Genomic DNA, 20,944 nt, shown 5'->3' on the forward strand with positions numbered 1-20,944 from the left:
TGGGAATTGAACTCAGGACCTTTGGAAGAGCAGGCAATGCTCTTAACCTCTGAGCCATCTCTCCAGACCTCCCCAACCCTGTAGCTTTGAACTCATGATCCTCCAGAGTAGCTGGGGCTTCAGGCTTGCACCGCCATGTTGGACTGCATGATTTTTATAATCATGGCTCCTGTTTTAAGATCTGCTTCCCCCTTGTGCCCTGCCCACTTGACAACAGGGCCTGAGAATACAGGGATTGAGGAAAGCATGGCACATGGTGGGGGTATACACACCCATCACCTGCAAGGAAGAAGGCGATTTGCTAGGTAATCAGTCTGTGTAAAAAGCCAGGGCGTGTAAGAGTGTCATCACGGAGATAGCTCACGTGCACACATGGGAACACACATCCCAGGGAAACGAGAGACAAGACCTTCCTTCCTTCTGTGCCTGCATGTATACAGGCAAACAGGGGTGAGGTTTTGGTTCCTAAAGAACCCACGGGTAGAAAGCCAGCCAGAGAGCCAGCTGGGCCCTTATTCCTAAGCATCCAGGCTACATGATCTATCAAGAAAAGCACAAGCATTTCACAAAGTCTTCTCAATGTAAGTGACAGGAGGCTGAAGAAGAGGGAGGGGGCAGAGGCTAGACCTGGTGAGGCTAGACCTGGTACCTGGGGCACTCAGCTCCAGACTTAGGTGGCCAGCAGGCTCAGGATCCAGGGACTTCAGAACATAGGTGACCTGTGTAGGGCAGCAGAGCACTGCCCAAAATAGCCATGGATATATCATGGAACTGTCAAGGCTCCACTTGTCTAAGGCCATTGCAAGGCCCGGGGATGACAAGTCAGAAGAGTAATCAAGTGTGGCCTCGAACTACAACCTTCTGTTCATTTGAATGCTATAGCCCAGAGGAACCCCTCATGGCTCGAACAGGCTGACCCTCTGCCACACCTTTGTCAGCACCCTGCACACACAAGCGATGCCAGAAGGCAGTGTGGTGGAGCTGTGGGTCATCAAAGAGGGGTCAACCTCCTGGTCACACCCTTGCCCATGTCAGGGTCGGACAAGCACCGCTGCCTGGATATCCTCAAGGGGCCAGCACCCTTCTCTACACCGTGAGCTCCACGAAGAGACCTGTGACCAGGGGGACGGGCTCCGGACACGTCCTGACACGCACCGCGGGGGACCTAGGCCGTGGTCTGGAAGGAAAGGATGCTCGCTGGGGCTTGACGTCGTGGACATCTCCAAGGGTGGGCAGGGGTCTCTTGCAGCGGAGAGGAACAGGGAGTCCAGGGATGCTCACCATGAGTAGCCACGAGCATCCTCCACGCACATGGAGGGTCGTCGCGGCAGTCCCAATATCTGCACTCTGAACTCCGTGGTGATGCCCCATGACCGGAAGTGCCCCCCCCGTGGGCGCGGACAAGGCGGGGCCGGCGGGCGGCACTTCCGGTACCCACGCGCCGCCGCCGCCTCCTCCGCCGTCGCGCAGCTCGCGGCCGTCACTTTGTGTAGTGCGGGGGGGTCCCCGGTGGTCACAGCCCCCGCCCCCGAGTCCGTGTCTCGCTCCGGCTTGGCCGGGTCTCAGGCGCGCGCGCGGTGAGTGGGGCGCGCGGACGCGGCAGGTGCGCGCGGGCGGGACGCGCGCGCTGGGGGCGGTGGCAGCGGCGAGCCTGGCCGTCCTGGATGCCCGGGCGCTGGAGGCCTCGAGTGGTCGTGGGGCGATCGCGGGGCTCCCGGGCCTGTCTTTGGATGGGTCGGAGCTGCAGCTGCACGAGCTGGATCTTCCAGGCCCCTAGGTCCCCCCGTACCGGCCTGGGCCTCCGCGTCACGTCACGGATGGCTTGACTCTTCTCCCCAACCCCGAGTGGGCATAGACTCCAGCGTGGGAGGGGGCGGGCCGGAGACGACTTGCGCTGCACCTTTGGAAGGTGCCAGCGCCGCCTCCTCCAGTTCAGGGGCGGGAGCTGGGCGGGAGCCGCCTCCATCTCCCGAAGAGACACCTTCCAAGAAGGGCTGTCACCACTCCTACCAAGGCAGGAGACGGATCCTAGGTAACCCCCTATAGGGAAGTAGAGGAGGGAAGCACCCTGTATTGGCGCCCTAACGCCGACTTTGTGACATTTGGGGGCTACGGTCCAGTCTGTTTCGTCTGCAAATAGAGACTGACTGGGTGCCTATCTCCTAAGTCTGCTGCCCCCGAGGTGGGTGGGGCAACTCATCCCGCGGGTTGTTGGATTTGAGGGTGCCTCATGTGGACATAAGGAGGGAAAGAGGAGGTGCAGGTACCAGCGAGGATCAGCTCTCTTACTCAGCTTCAGTGGGTGGCATTAGCACTTTGTTTTGGTTCAGTAGCTACTGGCCGGTCTTGGGGCGGGGGGGGGGGGGGGGGGCTAGCTGGTCTGGTTGAGGAGCTTGATCTGGGGATCTTGGATGACATCCAGGAGTAACCCTGGAGAGTCGGGGCTCCGGAAACCCGGCAGATGGTGAGGATTGTGGTGAACGGGAAAGACAACCTGGACAAAAAAGTCCTGAAGGGCTCTGAAGTCCTTTGAAGTGGGGGGCACTGAGCTGGAATGAAGGTCACTAGATACAAGTATACTAGATACAAGTGTGCATGCATGTGCACGAGCACACACAGGCATGCTCCTTCACGTGGGTTCCCCTGGATTGGGAACTTTTCTGGAGTTCCTAACTTTTCAAACTTTACCACTTGTTTGCATACCCCCTTCTTATGGACAGGGCCCCGCCCCTTTCTGTGTCTGCTAAGTCCACTAAGGCCCTGAGTCCACTAAGGCTGGGGACCTTGGTGGAAAGAGGGGTTGGAGTGACACAGGGTTTTTGCATGGCAAAGCCATGCACTTGTCTCTTGCATTCTGATATAGGATGGGAGGTCAAGAGGAGGTGAGAAGAAAAGCTTTCTGGGAACTGATTGGCTGGGGATGAGTGGAGTGGGAATATCCGGGGAGGTGGGGAGCCCCCTGGGTCCGTGTTGTAGGCATATTAACTTACCTACCCCTGGTCTGACTGGTTTTTCAGAACTTCTGTTAGGAATAGGCCTAGGTCAGGGTGCCTGAAGCAGCAGGCTTTTCTTGGCTTCTGCCCTTTCTTCCTGTGAACTGCTAACCTTAGAGGATTCTTTTGGGGGAGGCTCACTTGAGGGGGTTCGAGACAGGATTTCTCTGTGTAGCCCTGGCTGCCCTAGAACTCTAGACCAGGATTACCTCGAACTCACAGAGATCTGCCTGCCTCTACCTCCCTAGTGCTGGGATTAAAAGCATGCACCACCACCACCACCCCGGGCAACCTTAGAGGCTTTTAATAGTTTCATTCTCCTTGCTTTGACCTGACAAGCAGTTTAAGAGAGGAAGCTTTTGCTAGGCTCACAGTTTAAAGGCACAGCCCATTGCTTGAGGTAGCTGGTCACACTGTATCCACAGTCAGGAAGCAGACAGAGAAAAACGCTGGTGCTCAGCTCCCTTGCTTCTTTTATTCAGTCCACGACCCCAGCTCAGGGGATGGTATCGTTCAGAGAGAGGATCTTCCCACCGCGATCAACCTGACCTAGAAACTCCCTCACAGACACCCCAGAGGCCTCTCTTCTGTGATTTCAGATCCTGTCAAGTGCATAACAGTAACCATCATTGGGCTAGTGCACGAATTTGATGTTACCCACTGTCCTCTTTGAAGGCAGAGACTCTCCACTGCTTCTGGGGTGCATTTTAGTTTGATGTATCCTTCCCTCAATCCGTGGCTGGCCTGCTGTGGAGTGTGACAGTTGAGCCCTGCCTCTGACTTAAAAGACAAAGCAAACCTGTATCTGTGTCATTGACTACTATCTTCGGGCCCTGTCTTCAGTAGGGTCTGGCGTGACCGCTGTGTGTCTGGGATCCCGGGGGAAGAAAATGGGGACTCTATATCATCTTCAGTAAAGAAAACGTGGATGCTACCTGGGAAGAGAGGTAGCCACGATGGGCTGCCTCCTCCTCCTCCTCCTCCTCCTCCTCCTCCTCCTCTTTGTGTATAGTGTTTGTACAGTTTTGTGTGAGCGTCTGTGCATGCATGTGCATATACACAAGTGTGCGTGTAGATGACAGAGGGCGGCATCAGGTCTCTGCTTTAGGCGCTTTCCACCATCTTATTTGAGGCAGTGTCTCTCTGAACCCGGGGCTTCCCAGTTCCCTTTGCCTGGCCAGCACTGCCCGGGCTTGGGTTTACAGATAGACGGTGCTGTGCTTGGCATTTTTCCCTCCTTTCCCCTACAGCTGCTGGAGGACTGAACTCAGGTCCTCATGCTTGTGTGGCCAAGCACTTTGACTAGCTGAATTTCCTCCACAGCCCCAGCTTTCTTTTCTTGGGTCCTTACAGATAATAGTCTGGCTTGAGGAAGTCTGAAGTTGCTGCCCAAGGTGGTGACCAGTCGGGAGTTAGTTCTGTGGGTGTCTGGGTTCAGCTTGAATCTACAGCCTTAGGCCTGAGTAAGCAAAGGCCTTCTCTAGGTCTGAGGTGGGTGGTGGTTGGGAAATCTCTCCCTGAGTGTTCTCAGTGCCCCTGGATGCTGGCCAGGACAGCCCAAGGCGTGTGTGTTCTTACCCTTCAGGCATCTTCCAACCCTAAAGAGCCCTGGAGGGCTCCAGTGGTCCTCTTAGGTCTAGTTTTATGGCTTCAATCTTTGATGCAGTGCTGAGGGAACAGACAGTCACAGCAGAGGGGACTTCTGGATGTCAGGAGTGTCAGCCCTTGGATTGGGTTGGGGGGTGGCGGCATGGGCAGGGATGCTCAGGGAGGTCTAGCTGCTAACGTATGGGATTCTTTTTATTTTATTTTGACTTTTTGACTGCTCATTTCTGTTTGGTTTCTTAGTGTATGGAGTGTGTCCCTGTTTATGTGTGTGCAGGTGTGTATGAATGTATGTGGAGACCAGAAGTCAATGCCAGGTGTCCTCAGTTGCTGTGTTGGCCACACTGGCTGGCCAGCGAGTGCCATGGAATCTCTTGTCTCTGTCTTCATAGTGCTGGCATTATAGGCGTATACCATCAGGCCCAACTTGGACGTTCAGGGGAGCGAACTCAGGTTTTCATGCATGCAAAGCAGACACAGTTACCTCCCAAAGTATAGATTTTAATTAAATTTTTCTATGTGTATAAGTGTTTTACCTCCTTGTATGTCGTGTATACTACTTGTCTGTCTGGTGCCCATAGAGGGTAGAAAGGGCATAGGATCCCCTGGAATTGGAGTTACAGATGATTGTGAGCTACCATGTGGATTCTGGGAATTGAACTTATGCCCTCTGGAAGAGCAGCCAGTGCTTCTAACTGCTGAGCCATCTATCCAACCCCCAGAGCATAGGTTTGGAAGCAGATGTCTGAACAGAAAGGGGATGGGGTAGGTGAGCCTAGTCGGAGCCAGCCACTCAGGTGTGTCCATGGGAATACCAGGAACAGTGACTTCTCATGGCCCGGGGCAGCTTTACCTGCTACCATCTGGCTTTAAGCATCCTGAGGCAGTGCTGTCCACCGAGGTAGCTCCAGTGTCTGGTGTAGCCTGGCATTTCTGGATCTTTTTGGAACTCAGCATTCTGGGGTGGCATGCCCAACTTTTGAAAATGGTCCCATTCAAGTCTGAGGTACTAACAGGAGAGGTGACATGATGGTGAAAGATCATAGCAATGAATTCTTGAAAACCACAGTGGACCAGTAAGCTAGCTCAACAGCTACCGGTACTCGCTGCCAAGCCTGATGACCTGAGTCTGATCCCTGAGACCCAGTGGGGAGGAAGGAGAGAGCTGACTCCTGAAAGGTGTCCTCCACCCTCCACACATTTGACATGACACGCACCCCACTCCACAAATAAAAAGATAATTAAAAGACACGTAACTTCCCAGCGTTTGAGATTCACTAGACTGGTTCTTTATAGACATGGATTGGATTAGTGGCTGTAGGACCCTTGGGACTGGCCCCTGAGGCCCATGGCTCTAGGCTTCAGGCCAGGTGAGGCTGGACTGAGTCGGTGACATCGCTGGGGTAATAGGACCCTGTGAGTCTCCAAGGTGATGACATCTCAGCCATTCTTATTCTCTTCTCCTTGAACTGGAAGGAGTTGTCACCTTGTGCATCACCTGTGCTGACCTAGTGATGAGTGGGACTCTTCCTCCCTGAGAGGCTGAGATTTTCACAACAGCCTGGAGTCAGGTAAAGATAGGCAGCAGAATGGCCCCTGTTCATGGCCCTGTCTCTCATTTGACTCCCAGGAAGGGGCTGAGAGTTTGCTGGCTGCTGGGCGCTCTCTCCTTTCTCCTGACAAGACGAAGCAAGACACTCTTCCATCCTGCACCCCACCCCGGTCTGACAGTGCTTCGGCCTGACCTGGCTCATGTGTGCTGAGGGCTGGGTAAGCTGCTCGTTTTTGCTTTCTGTGTGGGACAGGCTGCCCCTTGTAAGTTACACTCACCCATCTGTACCCATGGATCCCTGGGGCTCTGTTGACTGCGCTCCGTGCTTCTCCTCCTTGAGGATCGATGGGTTGCGGTAATGGGTGGCTTACCCAGGAATAGGTTGCAGCTCACACAAGACCCATGGCTGCTTGTGAGGGAACAGAAGGCGTGTCGTAGAGGATTGTGGGGAGGAGCCCTTTGGGTGGGCTTTCTGGATAAATCACGTGCCAGTTGCCCAGCCTGAGATAACAGACAGACCATGGTCCTCCCTCAGCCCTTGCAGCCTCCCCTGCAAAGTGTCTCTGTGTTTCAGGCCACACAGAGGCTCTCTCCTAGGGCTGATGGCCGCCCTTCACACTACTCCAGACTCCCGAGCTACCCAGCTGGAGCCTGCAGAAGATGGGTCAAAATGCGATGCTGACCCTGACAAGGATGGGGATGAGGAGAAGGGGAGAGAGGAGGCAGAGGGGGAGGAAGAAGCAGAAGAGGTAGTAGTGGAAGAGGAGGAAGTGGCCACACAGGTCCAGGAGGTGGAGGTGGAGACTAACTCAGAGGACGCTGCTGGTGCCGACAGTGTGGAGGAGGGGCTGGCAAAGGAGCCGAGGCTGAGCTTGGGGACCCAGGAGCAGCTAAGCAACAGCAGTGATGTCAAGTCGCCAGTTCTTCAAGGAAAAGGTAGGAACAAGGACCCCACCGCTGCTGGGGGACAGAAGAGGCTGGGGTCATGAGGGTGGGACTGGACCTGGGCCTAAAGTATGGGAGTAGCCCAGAGTACTACCCTGCTTGACAGCCAGGTGCCGCCGGCCCTAAACAATTTTCCTCTCAGCCCTGCAGGCCTCCCGGGTCTCACTTGATATTCAGGATGAAGATCCAGAGGAAGAGGAGGAAGAGGAAGATGTTGAGCATTTCCTGACTCAGGTGAACTGCATATACACTGGTCGGCCGTGGTCTTGGGCCCTCTTTGTCTTGTGGCTCTTGAGTGAGGACAAGGCTTTAGTTTCCAGGACCAGGGTTTATATGGTTCTGTTTTCCAGGTCCCTGGCCCTTCCCAGGCCATTATGTTGTTCTGAGTACTCCTGCTACCTCCCACTCAACTGTACTTGGTGTGGCTGTCCCCAGCCCACTCCCAAGTCAGGTTGGAGTCTTCTAGAATGACTGTCCCCTCCTGGGGTCTGTTTTCCTGCTGTTGGGTCAGACATCAGTACCCAGACTCAGTTTAGTTGGTACCACCTGTCCATTGCTAAGCTGCCGATATAGCCAAAGTATTTGCCAAGACTAGTCTGTGTGACATAGGAGGGGCCATGGTAAGAGGGGCCTGCCCTCTCTGAGTTTGAGGGATAGGAGATGGGTCCCTGTCAGAGGGTGAGAGGCCTGAGAGACTGCTGTCCCATCAATAATGGGGTGCTGGGCCATGTCCCCACTATGTTTTCTTATCTCGTGTGGGTGTTGGAGGCAGAGTGTTCCCTCAACCTCTCTCCTGGGGCTCTCTGTGCTTCAGGGGCTGGTGACTTTTGAAGATGTGGCTGTGTACTTCACTTTGGAGGAGTGGGAGAGGCTGGATGTGGACCAGCGAGACCTCTACAGGGAAGTAATGCAGGAGAACTATGGGATCCTGGTCTCCTTGGGTAAGGAAGGACCCCGGGGCAGTCCGTTGTGGGATCTGTGGGGCCCCAGCTGTCGAAGGGAACACTTCTTGGTTTTGGAGCAGTCAGCCCATTCTGGCCGCCGGGTTTGGAGGTCCAAACCAGGTGGAGACATGCTATGAAGCTGGTGGTCCACTCTGGCCTCTTAGCTGCACAGCCCCAGAAGCCTTTAGGTGGGAGGAGAAAGTGTGAGTATCCTGCTGCTGTGGGTGTGGAAGGCAGGGCTTCCAGGGACAGATCGTAGGATCTCTCAGAGCAGAGGTTGTGGGGAGGGATGGTCCTCGGAGGGTAAAGAGCAAAGGATTTGGGTGTGGACAGGGATAGCCTGAACTCCATTGGGACAGCCACCATCTTTCCCTCTCCTGGGTAGGATACCCAATTCCCAAGCCGGATCTGATCTTCCACCTTGAACAAGGAGAAGAGCCTTGGGTCCCAGACAGCCCCCATCCCGAGGAAGGAGACATTGTCACTGGTGTCTACACGGGTGAGTGAGAGTCTCGAGGGGATTCTGCTGGCATGATTGCTCAGGCTGTGTCTGACTTGAGCCTTTACCAAGGCAAGCCCTCTGCCTCCCTGATGCTGTTAGTGCTCATGGGTGTGGAGTAGGGAGGCCACTGTGTGCTGGCCCCTGCCGTCACCTTGAGTTCTCAGCTTCATAGAGTCTGAGGGCTAGTTTGTCCTTAGAGAACCTTAAGTTGTTCCCATCTTGGAACCTGTGAAGTTTTTCAGTTTTGTTTTTCTATAAGTGAGGGGAGTTGTCCAGCTGGCACGGACACCTGCCAGACTGTCAGTGAGGCTTTCCACACGCAGTCTCACCAATTTTCTGACTGCCCCACCCATTTGGCCACTTTTTCATATGGTGTCCCTCAGTCCCTCCACCTCCTCCATAGCCGTCCAGCTTGTTTTTAGAGACAGGGTGTCACTGCTATCCGAAGCTCACCAATTGAGTAAGCTAGCCGGCCAGTGAGCTCCGGGGATCTGCCCATCTCTGCCCCTCCAGTGAGAGTGCTGGCACTTTGGTTTGGTTTCTGTGAGTTTGGGATTTAACTCAGACGTTCAGATTCTCATCTGGGTGAGCAGTTTAAAGCCTCCGGGAGAGTTCTGAGGTGATGTGTATAGAAGACATGGAAATGTGGACTTCTCTGGGTGCTTCACGCTGGCTCAGGCTCTGCCCATTCAACTCTGAGCCCCACTTCATTCATATGGAGAACAGAGTCTGAACTAAATCCGCAGATTTCGGCCTGAGCATGCTGGATTCCTGGTCACACTGAATATGCCGTGGGGTCTGTGAGTCTCTCTAGGACTTTGGAGTGATGGAGACCCTTGCCTGGGGTGTCCCTCTTGAGGCTGGGGTGTTGTTAGCCCAGGGTGGGACAGTGAACTAATTTGGAGTTATAATAGATGTATATTTAAATGATAAGAGAAAAATCTTACTCTGGTAACACGCATGTGAGGCCTCAGTAGCTCAGTGAGTGGCAGCAAGGGCTCTTTAGCCTTTCACACGAGGCCCAGAAGTAGGCAGAGGTGCTTGAGGACCAAGTGGGAGGTGTGGTCCATTCATAGGCACATTCAGAGAAACCGCTTAGAGAGAGCAGGGCACAGGCCAACACTGGCCACCCTCGAGTGCCATTCTCTTGAAGGGTCCAGGGGAAGAGCCTGGTCCGTTTTAGTGCAGGTGACACCAGATGACAGGTGACATGTGGCTGTGCACCTGGATGGGACTTGAAAGCTGCTTGAGAGGACTGGGTAACTGGGCCAGTGGCTCTGTGCCTTCTGTGACAAGCCATGTGCTGAGGCTGTAGGCCTGAGATGTCTCTCAGCCTGGCCCCAACTGCAGACTGTCAGTTGGTACAGGACCCATGAACATCTTTTAAAACATTTTATCTTAAGCCCAGTGCTCAGGAAGCAAAAGCAGGCGAATCTGAGTTTGATGCTAGGCAGGGCTACATAGTGAGACCCTGTTTCAAGAAAGACAAATAAAACAAAACCCTTTGTGAGGTCAGAGGACAAGCTTGGGTACCAGTCCTCAGCATCTGCCTTGTCCGAGAGAGGATGTCTTTATTTCCCAGCACTGCGTAGGTCCCACTAGTGACTTGTGAGTTTTGTCAGGGGTCTCCTGTCCCTCAGGATGCCTGGGTTAGACTCATGCTATGGTGTCTGGCTTTCCATTGGCTCTAGGGATTTGAACTCAGGCTGTCATACTTGCAGGGCAAACACGTTACTCACTGAGCTATCCCCAGGTCGAGTCTCTGATGTGTCACATGACTGCCCACAGTGGATGCAGATGGCGGGATCTGGGAGAGGCACTGGCACAGGGCAGCTCTCAGGTCTTCCTTCTGAGGATGGCCAGTGGTTGAGTGTCTGCCCCCCTTCTAACCCTGCCTGGCCTTTCATTCGTCTCTGCCCAGCAGTGCCACGGAGGCACTGAGAACTGTCCCAAGACTGGCCATCTGGACTTCTAAATCAGCCTTGTAAGACAAGACTCTAATTTCCCCCTCCTCCGCCCCTTGTGAGCTCAGCTGTACATGATGTGTGGGCTCCCAGGCACATCCCTTCACTCAGGTGTTGCCATCTTCTGTGTGATACTCAGAGTCCCACTTGCCCTCTTGCAATCTTTGTATCCTAGCAACCCTGGTCACCACCTTCTACTCTTCACTCCAGCAGTGTCTGAACCAGCTCACCCTCCTGACCCAGCTTCCAATTTCATTCCATGTGGTCCTGGAGAGACCCCTGCCCCTGGCTTAACCCTGTTTCCTGCCTCCAGTCTCCACCCGAGCAGAGACATACCCTGATGGCTGCTGCCCTGGCTCCCGGTGTCTGTGAGCGCCTGGCCCTTCGCTCTGGGACAGATCCTTCCCAAGCAACTGTCCTTTCAGCAGTCTCCAGAGGCTGTGCTGCCCAGAGCAGTACCCATCCCTGTGGGGCCATCCCCACTCCCTCTGCTGAGGCCCCCACCCTTTTTCCTTTCTTGGTATGTGTGTACAGGTGTGCATGGAGGCCAGAGGTCAACACAGGAGCGGTCCCCTTGTTGAGGCTTGGTTTCTCACCGAAATCTGGGGTTTGATGATTAAGCTGGCTGGCCAGCGAGCCCTAGGCGTCTACCCAACTCTGCTTTCCCTATTCTTGACTACAAGCATGCACTACTGGACCAGGCTTTTCACGTGGTGCTGGGAAGTGAACTCGGGTGTCTGTACTTATGTGGCAAGTGCTAACCAAGCCGTCTTCCCAGCCCCTTTTCTGAAAGGGAAAGATAGGAAGGAAACACACCACTGAGGATTGAACCAGCTTAAACACTGATGTTTAACAGATGGTGATGTAGTTTAAGAGGCAGTCAGACTCCAAAAACCAGCAAGTGAGCACAGCCAGGGGGTCTGGAGCCCCAGATGTGATCCTTCCTAAGCAAGACTGATCTCAAAGCGCACACTGCCAGCCTGCGGACAGCTGGGATCCATCTGGGCAGACACAGCAAGCACCGGTTATCTAGTGGTTCAGCTGAGCACAGGAGAGTGGCCAGGGGAGAGGGCTCTCCACCAGGAGCAGGGCATGGACACCCCGAGCAGGCAGAGTCTGGCACACAGCTGTGAACAACTAGGAACCATAGAGGGTCTCTTGGTGGAGTTTCACTTAGCCATGCCCTGGAGGGAACCTGGAGAGTAGAGTCCTCTGGTCCTAGCCAGGGCACAAGGCACTGAGCCCTATCACTTCTAGGTCCCTGGGCTTAGTGCAGGTAGACGGGAAGTAGTAAGGGAATGTCTGGCAGAGAGGCTGGCTTCTTAGTATCTGGGACAAAGGGGCTGACAGGTATCCAAGTGCTGGAGGCTCTGATGGGGTGAGGGAATGCTTACTCCTCCCAAGTCCCTGTGACAAAGGCAGGCCTTTGGTCCTCTTAATACGCGGGCCTTGGTGTTGAATCCGTACATTACCCATGAGGACATCAAGGCCAAAGCGTTGCTGGTCTCTTCGAGGCCATTCACCAGCAACAGGGGGCAGCCCAGAGCCCATCCCAGAAGGGCCACCTGCTTCGAGACCTGTCAGCATGGCCAGCATTTGGCACAGAGGACAGACGCCAGTGTAGAAGCTGGCTACCTTCCCAGGCTGCAGTTCAGACACCTTCCTGGCAACCCGCAGTGAGGCTGCCCACATCCATAGACTTGGGCATCCTTTCGGTCTGCCTCCTCCCTTGGGGACTGTTCCCAATATGGGAAGAAACTCTGCCCGAGCTCATCTTCCGTTTCTGGGTCTAGGTGGAGAAGATTTGGGGGGAGCATGCAGACAGGCAGATATTACTGGGGACCTCAGCCCTGGTTGTCAATGGAAAGAAAATGGCACCTTGACTGGGGACCTCTGTGCCTGCCATGCCTTGTCAGGATCCCTGGTTCTCTGCAACTGCTGACAGGCAGCCTCTAAGACAGCCAGCTTCCCCTCCCCCCACCCCCGCTCCCCAGCCTTAGTGTTGGAGGAGACTGGCCTGCACAGGGTCCTTGGAGTTAAGGAGCTGGATAAAGGGCCAAGCTTGGCCTACGCAGTCCTGGGAGCATCCAGCAGACTGGGGAAGTAAACCATGGGAGATCCCCTGGGGTGGAGCGCGGTGGAACAAGCTAGTTTTGAGCTTATAAATCCCCAGTATTATGCTTCAAAGGGACAAATCTGTAAGACTCACACTGACAGCCACCATGAGAGAGAGTGACGTTTGCAGAAATGGGGGAAACTGTGACAACCCACAATCCTGAGGGTTTCAGCTTCCTGCCCTGGCCCCCTCGTCTTTCCTGAAACCTTTCACCAGAGTCCAGGTCTCTCTAGTTCAGGACGTGGGCTGTAAAGATGTCCTTGTGGCAATGCCGTGCAATTTGTCGAGACAGTAGACTCTGAACCCTGCCTCTTCCTGGAGGCCTACTCACCCTTCACCCGTGGTCGGATCTCTGGGCAAACATTAGGTGCAAGGAGCCCCCATCCCTACTTTACTCCCCAGGGGTCTGGGTGTGGCCCTCAGGGCCACCTGTTGGATTGCTGCCCTCCCCACTTCCTTCTAGCTGTGTAGAACACACCACACCCTCTGGGTTTGAGTGTCAAGTCTCACAGCAGGCCTCTGGATCCTCACCTGAGGCTGACAGACTTCGGCTCTGTGTAAAGGCTGTTCCTCCAGATGACACACTGCATGGCTATACCTCTAAACTTTGAGCCAACACCTTGAATCCAGGAATGAGGAACTAAAGATGGTCCCCCTTCGGGTTCTGTCCCAGAAGCTCAGCAGCTTCCTGAGGTCTCACACGGGGTGGAGCCAGCCAACCTCTCCAGGGCTAGGGGTGGGGCTTCACCCTGCATCACTGGTGGCCTCCCTCACATGGCTGAGCTTAGCACAGGCCTCGTGCTTGTTGAGCAGACTCCAGAGGCAGCCATGAGATCCCCCAGGCCTTTTTCAGGATTGCCCACCCTGCACAGTGTCATGTAGTGGACTCAAGGCAGCAGCTGTCCCTGCTGTTCCCAGACTCTGGGCAAGTAGCAACCTACTCTCGAGCTCCTGGAGAGCCACCGACTGGCTCAGAATCCAGGGGATTGTATTCGTCCCCTAGCATCAGCTTCCCCTGATTTACTTGGCTCTAGTTAAAGACTACCTAAGCCTCTCACCAGAGCCTAGGGAATGTCTTTGTCGGCCAGCTTCTCTCTGCCCCAGGGCTGCGCCTGCCGTCCCAGGTTTGGAAAGTTCTGGCTGAACAAAGAAGGGCAGCCAGCCAGCGAGCAACAGGGTTTCTTGTCCCTCTGGTGGCCATGCTGGCAGCTAGAGGTAAACTCAGCTTAAGAAATTTTTCCATCTAAAACGTCTAAATTATATATTACTGGAATAGTGGGAAATTTAGTGTTACAGACTAAGCAAAAATAAAGTAACCCGTTTTCTTGTCCCTTCATATGAACAGCGTGTGTATTCACATCTGTAGTTAGGCCCTCACCATTCTCTCTGCTTCATGGATGTAGCACTATGCTGTCTTCCCCTGTGAATGACATTAGTATGTAGAACTTGGACTGATGGGGTGTGGGACTTGACATGTGAAGTCAGCCCTGGTTTTTGAGACTTCCTGGCCCAGCCCCTGGCTTTTGTGGTCCAGAACTTTGCCCTCAGAATCAAGTGGATGGAATCTGAGGTGGGAATGATGGACATGAGAGCGACGCACAGGTGCGCTGAACACCTGGATGCTGTGGTGCAGGCAGTGTCCCTGCGTCTCCTGGGTGTATCATGGTGGCTCTGTCTACATGCTCACTTCCTGAACAGGGCGGTCCTACAGACTTGATTCTAGAGTCTACACCATCCCCAGGAAGGGCAGAAGAGTGAGCCAGGGGTGCATCTCAGCAGAGGGGTTCGTGGCAGAAAGTTCCAGGGGTGCTCACAGTACACACAGTCTCAGGTGGCCTGGGGTTTCTCAAATGCAGAGCTCAGGAAAGTGAAGCCCAGGGTGACTTCACAGTAGGTGGAGGAACTCAAGACCCCAAATACACAGCTCCCAGGACCTCGTTAAGGTGAGAACCCAGAGGCTCTTCCCTGGCTAGCAGTTCCCGATTCTGCTGTCTAGAGTGGAAGAGAACCCCTGGCCACTGGCAAAGGCAAGGAGAGGGGGACTTACTGAGAAGTAAGTAAGAGGACACGACTGGATGTACCATGCTGGGTGCCTGGGGACTGCAGTGCTCCAGGTTTCACTCTGTGCACAAGTTTATCTGCTGATAAACTACCCACTTTGCAGTCTCCCATCCTCCAGAGTGGCAAGCCCTAGAGAGACCCTGGCTTTCCTGGTCAGGTGTTCATGTTAGGCCTCCCAACTGGGGGAGGGGAGGCCAGCGGCTTTCCTGCCTTGGAGTTGGCCAGTACTGGGTATGGCATGCACCACTTCTGACTTGACTGAAACAGGTCTGTTTGGTTTGTTCCAAGGATTTTAGGGCAATTTCCTTGCCAAGCTCCTGTGCCCTCACCCTCTTGTCTTGTCACTTTCAGGAGCCTGGTTCTGGAACGATGACATAGAGGACCATGAGGAGGAAGACGACGAGGACTTCCTCGCTGAGGTGGCAGAGGAGGAGAACGAGCCCCCAGGGCTGTGGTCTGCAGCCTATGGTGTGGGGGATGTGCCTGGGACTTGGGGCCCTGACGATTCAGATTTGGTTCAGACTCCAGAGGGTTGGGGACCTAGCCCAGGCAGCCTAGGTATCCTGACTGAGGAGGTTGAAGCTAAACATTTCCTGTCTGGCAGGGTGCCTGGGGAGAACTTTCTGGCGCCCTGGGCATTTCCCGCAGCAGCTGTCCCCATCGGACGTCCGGAGACCACTTGCGATGTGTGCGGTAAAGTGTTTCTGCACCGTTCGCGCCTGGCCAAGCACCAGCGTTACCATGCGGCGGTCAAGCCCTTCGGCTGTGAGGAGTGTGGCAAGGGCTTTGTCTACCGTTCGCACCTGGCCATCCACCAGCGCACTCATACCGGCGAGAAGCCCTTCCCGTGCCCGGACTGTGGCAAGCGCTTCGTCTACAAGTCGCACCTGGTCACGCACCGGCGCATCCACACGGGCGAGCGGCCCTACCGCTGCGCCTTCTGCGGCGCGGGCTTCGGGCGACGCTCCTACTTGGTGACCCACCAACGTACGCACACGGGCGAGAGGCCCTACCCGTGCCTACACTGCGGCCGTAGCTTCAGCCAGAGCTCAGCGCTTGCTCGCCACCAGGCTGTGCACACCGCCGATCGTCCTCATTGCTGCCCGGACTGCGGCCAGGCCTTCCGCCTGCGCGCTGACTTCCAGCGGCACCGGCGCGGCGGCTGCACGGAACCCAGCAGTGGCGAGGGTGCGGGGATGGCTCCCCACGAGATGGAGATGGCAGTCGCAGCTGTAGCCACAGCGGAGCCGGAGGAACTAGAGGCCAGGCCAGAGGAGACCAAAGAGCCTGGGACTGGTGTGGCAGACGGAGACACGGAGGCTGAAGCCAGAGAGGACGAGGAGGTGGTAGCTGCGGCAGCAGAGGCGACGGTCCCCGACAGCAAGAAGGACCCTGAGCCAGAGAGGCGGTTCCGTGAGATGGGCAACGGCCTGAGTGGGGGCGAAGGGCCCTCCTCGCACCCACTCGGCTTCCATTTTCCCATGCACCCTAAGTCTTGGCTGCATCCAGACGGCTTCCCCATACTGGGGTTCCCCGAGTTCTCCGAACGGCTGCAGGTCGATGGGCGTCATCTCTCCGGCCCCCTGGGCGCCCCGCTGTCCCTGGAGGGCGCGGGGTTGGCTTGTGACCCCTTCCGCAGCGTGGGCCCCGGAGTCGGGGCGGATGGTGGCCTGCGAGCGTTCGCGCCCGCCATGGGGTCGCTGCTGGCTGAGCCCGCGCCCGCCGCGATGACGGAGGAGGAGAGCCCGTGGATCTGCTCCGACTGCGGCAAGACGTTCGGGCGGCGCGCGGCGCTAGCCAAGCACCAGCGCTACCATGCGGGCGAGCGGCCGCACCGCTGCGCCGACTGCGGCAAAAGCTTCGTGTACGGCTCGCACCTGGCGCGCCACCGGCGCACGCACACGGGCGAGCGGCCCTTCCCGTGCCCGGAGTGTGGCGCTCGCTTCGCCCGCGGCTCGCACCTGGCGGCGCACGTGCGCGGTCACACGGGCGAGAAGCCGTTCGTGTGCGGAGTGTGCGGGGCGGGCTTCAGCCGGCGTGCGCATCTCACCGCGCACGGGCGCGCGCACACGGGCGAGCGGCCCTACGCGTGCGGCGAGTGTGGCCGGCGCTTCGGGCAGAGCGCGGCGCTGACCCGGCACCAGTGGGCGCACGCCGAGGAGAAGCCGCACCGCTGCCCTGACTGCGGCAAGGGCTTCGGCCACAGCTCGGACTTCAAGCGGCACCGGCGCACGCACACGGGCGAGAAGCCGTTCCGCTGCGCTGACTGCGGCCGCGGCTTCGCGCAGCGCTCCAACCTCGCCAAGCACCGGCGAGGCCACACGGGCGAGCGGCCCTTTCCCTGCCCTGAGTGCGGCAAGCGTTTCTCCCAGCGATCGGTGCTCGTGACGCACCAACGCACGCACACGGGGGAGCGGCCGTACGCGTGTGCCAACTGCGGCCGGCGCTTCTCGCAGAGCTCGCACCTGCTCACGCACATGAAGACACACCGCGGGCAGACGGGCGCACAGACGCAGAACACCGGCGCCAAGGCGCAGGCGCCTGCTAAGGCAACGCCGCCTCTGCCACCACCGGGCTTGGGCACCGGGTCAGGAACGCTGCTCGAGTTCGCTGGCGGAACCAGCTTCGGCTCCGATCCTGCCGCGTTCGCTGGGCCCTCGGGTACCTACGAGGAGAGCGTTTTGTGAGGCTGGTCGAAGCGCGCGGCGCCCTCCCACTCCTAGAAGCGGGCTGAGGAGTCCCAATCTTGGGTGCTCTTGGGCCCTATTGCCCCGAGCTTCAGATCTCGCTTGGGTGCGCACAGGCCGCTACCCTGATCAAGAGCGCCCCATCCCTCTGTGCTGCAGAGATAGCGGGCAAAGCCAATTCGTTCATCACGGATTCAGATTCAGGTGGCCCGTAGGGCCAGTGGCATAGGAGTCTGTCACTCGGCTTTCTGAGGAGCGATGGGGAAGCACTGTCATTGGAAGAGGGTGAGAGAGGTCATCCAGCTGCATCCGGGTTTCTTGGTGGGTTTGGCCTCTTCCCATTCTCCCTAGGAGTTTCAGGGACCGTCTTCCGGTCACTTGGGTCCAGTAAGTTTAAGAACATGGTTCATGACAGGCAGGAGCCTCACTAGGATTTTTTGGGGGGATGGAGATGCGAACAGGGGAAGCTTTTGTTCTATCGACTGGGTATTTATTTCCATCTTTTGTATAGCCTGAAAACTGGGGAGGTGTTGAAAAGGCAAGATACCAAATGCGTAGTCAGGTTGGGGATGTTGGCTAGGTCCCCGGGGACTTGGAAGCCTTATTTGAGAATCTTACTCCAACCCCAACGAGCACTGGCTACAAGGTGCGTTTTGGTATTGGAATCCCCTCCAAACTTGTTGGTGCTCTAGTGGCTGCAAGTGGCATACATGGACATCTTTGGAGTGCCTGGTGTGGGCTCCTACAGACCTGGTCTCCTGACTAGTTCCCTAGCAGCACCCTCTGCTGGAGCAGGTCGCTGCGGAGCCCTGTGCTCAGCCTTCCACAGCACTGGGGTGGGTTCTGGAACCTTCCCCTCAGCTTATAATAGGGGCCCATTATCCTCTGCAAGACTCTTAACTCTGCTGTAATCACCCTACGCTAGAAGCAGGTAGCGTTTCTGCCATGGGTGGGTCCATGGCTTACAAAGTGATTGGTGGTTTGCACAGTGCTTGTCCACCTAAGATATCACGTGGACCTGAGCTCACAACGCCTTACTATGCAAGGCCCTTGCCCAGTGGATAGCTAACTCTCCAGCCTGGACTGCTGGCATCTGAGGTGTGGCACACACAAGCCCCTCCCACCCTCCATGAATTCTGGGCCAGTGTTAAAGAAGCGAGATTTCCACCCAACTGCGTTCCCTTTTAGACCTAGATCCTTTGTTGTAGTGTAGACAAGTCATTGGGGCCCAAGAGCTAACGGGGAGGCTGCTAGGTGCTGGGTGGGTAGTCCATGGGTGGGAGGAGCTGGGGTGGTGATGGTCAGAAGGTAGCCTGGCCAGGTGAGGTGAAGTGGAAGGCATGGGTCCTGATTGTCAGCAGTGGCCTCCCTGTCCCATTTTTTATACTCTTCCCATATCTTCTGGGACATGAACTTCAGAAAAAGCCAGGGCAGGGTGGGCTGGCGGGACACCAACCCCATCCCTCTATTCCCCAGCGGTTTCCACTCTGCCCCTCTGCTGTGGGCAGGAGGACCTAGCTTTAATAAAGATGGAGAAACAAGTTTTGGGACTGGACTCTGCTTTTGCCCCCACCTTGGTGTCCCATCAGGGAAGCTCACTCTGCTAAGTCCATCTCTTTTCTGACTTGTTTTCCCCTTCTGAGAAGCTGGAATCGATTCTTGTGTGGCACATCATGGATTTGACCTGTGCCAGCTACACCTTGCTGGGCTGCCTCACACTGCCACACATGTGGAACAACACGCATGGGACATGGCGGGGATTCATTCGGCTAACCTTCCGGGTTTAAAAAGAGGGCCTGATCTTTCTCAGAGTGCAGATCCATGCTTTGGCCTTTTTTTCAGGGGTTCCAGTGCTGTGGGGTTTATCTACTCCAAAGCCACAAAGGCATGACCACCTGCAGAGTTCCCCAACAACTCTTTAACCTGGCTTTTCTTATTCCTTCTCTGTGATAGGATCTTTTCCCATTGTGATTTGAGGCTTCAGAACAAAGGACACCAGCATCTCCATTAAAACAAGCAGCTGGGCAGGGGGTGTAGCCCAGTTGGTAGGGCTTGCCCAGCATTCAGCTTTTCATCCCCAGAACTCCATAAACCAGGCACGGCGGTGCTTGCCCGTCATGTCAGCATTTGGGAGGAGAAGCAGGGGGACCACAAGTTCAGGATCGTTTTCAGCTCCATGAGTTTGAGGCCAGCCTAGGCTACATAGAGACTACCTCAAACAAACAGACAAAAATACCCCGGACTTTTAGGAGGTAGATGTAAGGATGGAGAAGACAAGGATGGATGACCGCTCAGATCTTAGCCTACTGAGAAAGGTCAAGCAATTCTTTGATAAACCTTACCATTGATGTGCAGCTGGAGTTCCTTTGTTGTGGGGTAAGGAATCCCCAATCTGACAACTGACCAACCAGACGTGACAGTTGGAGGATCATCATGGCTGGGCGTTCTCTCCTCTGCCTGCCTGTTTTCGTCTTTCTCACGTCCGTTTTCTCAGCCTAATTTTTTTTATTTTACCTATTTAGACTCTGCTCTCGCTCTCTTTAATTCCTTCCTCCTTTAATTTTATGTAATAAAGTGGTTTTAGATTTTTAGTTATATCAAAGTTTTATCTTCCTTGTTCATTATTTCTCTCCGGATTTTAAGTTAGATATGAATTGTGAAACCCCCAACAGTATGAAAATATCAAGTTCATCTTCATGTCCCTAACAAGACTCATCCCATCCAATACCTGGGCTCCTGTTCATACGCACATGTCTATATGGAAACGGTTCAGGACAAGAACACAGTTTAGATACCGTTCAGCAACTTGCTTTTTCCCCACCTCAAAGCATGTACAGTTGTGCATGGTGACACATAATGCTTGTATCTTAACACTTGAGGCAGTGGAGGAAGATCTCAGGTTCTAAGTTCCAGAGTGTGATGTAGTCTAAACAACAACAGAAGGTCAAAGAGATGGCTCAGCAGTTCAGAGTACTGGCTGCTCTTCCCAAGGACCTGGGTCGCATTCTAGCACCCACATGGCAGCTCACAACTGTCGCAACTCCTGGCTCTGAAGACACAGGGAACATATGTGGTACACAGACAGAGCATCCACACATAAATAAAAGCGACAGACAACTTATGCTGAGCTTGCTTCATCCACATTCCTATCTACTTTCCCATTCCACACGTTTTTCATTTCACCTGTTACAATTAGGACCTGTCTCTTGGTTTTTTTCTTTTGTTGTTTTTAATACGTGGGGCTAGATAGACAGCTCGGTAGTTAAGAGCACTGGTCACTCTTCCAGAGGAACCAGATTCGGTTCCCAGCACCCGTAGGACTCACAGTCATGTGTAACTTTGGTTTTAGGGGATCTGACCCTTCTGACCTCTGAGAGCTCCTGTATACATTGTTCAAACATAAAAACTTAGAATTGTGTATGTATATGAAAGCGTGTGCAGGCAGGTGCATGCAGGCTTGAGGCTGATGATAAGTACCCCCAGTTACTCTCCACCTTATTTTTTTAAGACAGGGTCTTTCACTAGAGCTCACCAATTTGCTGGCAGGCTAGTGAACCCCAGAGATCCTCCTGTCT

At 55.2% G+C, this 20,944-nt stretch overlaps 1 protein-coding gene across 2 annotated transcripts; it reads left to right on the top strand.

The window, feature by feature from the left end:
* Positions 1 to 1,424: 1,424 nt before the first annotated feature.
* Znf316 (zinc finger protein 316) lies at positions 1,425 to 18,910 on the top strand. Of its 2 annotated transcripts, none has more exons than XM_085683650.2 (7): positions 1,425 to 1,577; positions 6,229 to 6,368; positions 6,725 to 7,086; positions 7,238 to 7,329; positions 7,910 to 8,036; positions 8,425 to 8,538; positions 15,034 to 18,910. In XM_085683650.2, exons 3-7 carry the CDS (start codon positions 6,753 to 6,755, stop codon positions 17,367 to 17,369), a joined length of 3,003 nt encoding a protein of 1,000 aa, XP_085539776.2. In that variant the 5' UTR covers positions 1,425 to 1,577; positions 6,229 to 6,368; positions 6,725 to 6,752; the 3' UTR covers positions 17,370 to 18,910. The 2 variants fall into 2 exon arrangements, with proteins under 2 accessions (XP_085539776.2, XP_085539782.2); XM_085683656.2 differs by lacking the exon at positions 1,425 to 1,577 and adding an exon at positions 1,611 to 2,032.
* The last annotated feature ends 2,034 nt before the right edge of the window (positions 18,911 to 20,944 follow it).

The sequence above is a fragment of the Myodes glareolus genome, chromosome 2 (genome assembly GCF_982192425.1).
Source record: "Myodes glareolus chromosome 2, mMyoGla1.1, whole genome shotgun sequence".
Lineage (NCBI taxonomy): Eukaryota > Metazoa > Chordata > Mammalia > Rodentia > Cricetidae > Myodes > Myodes glareolus.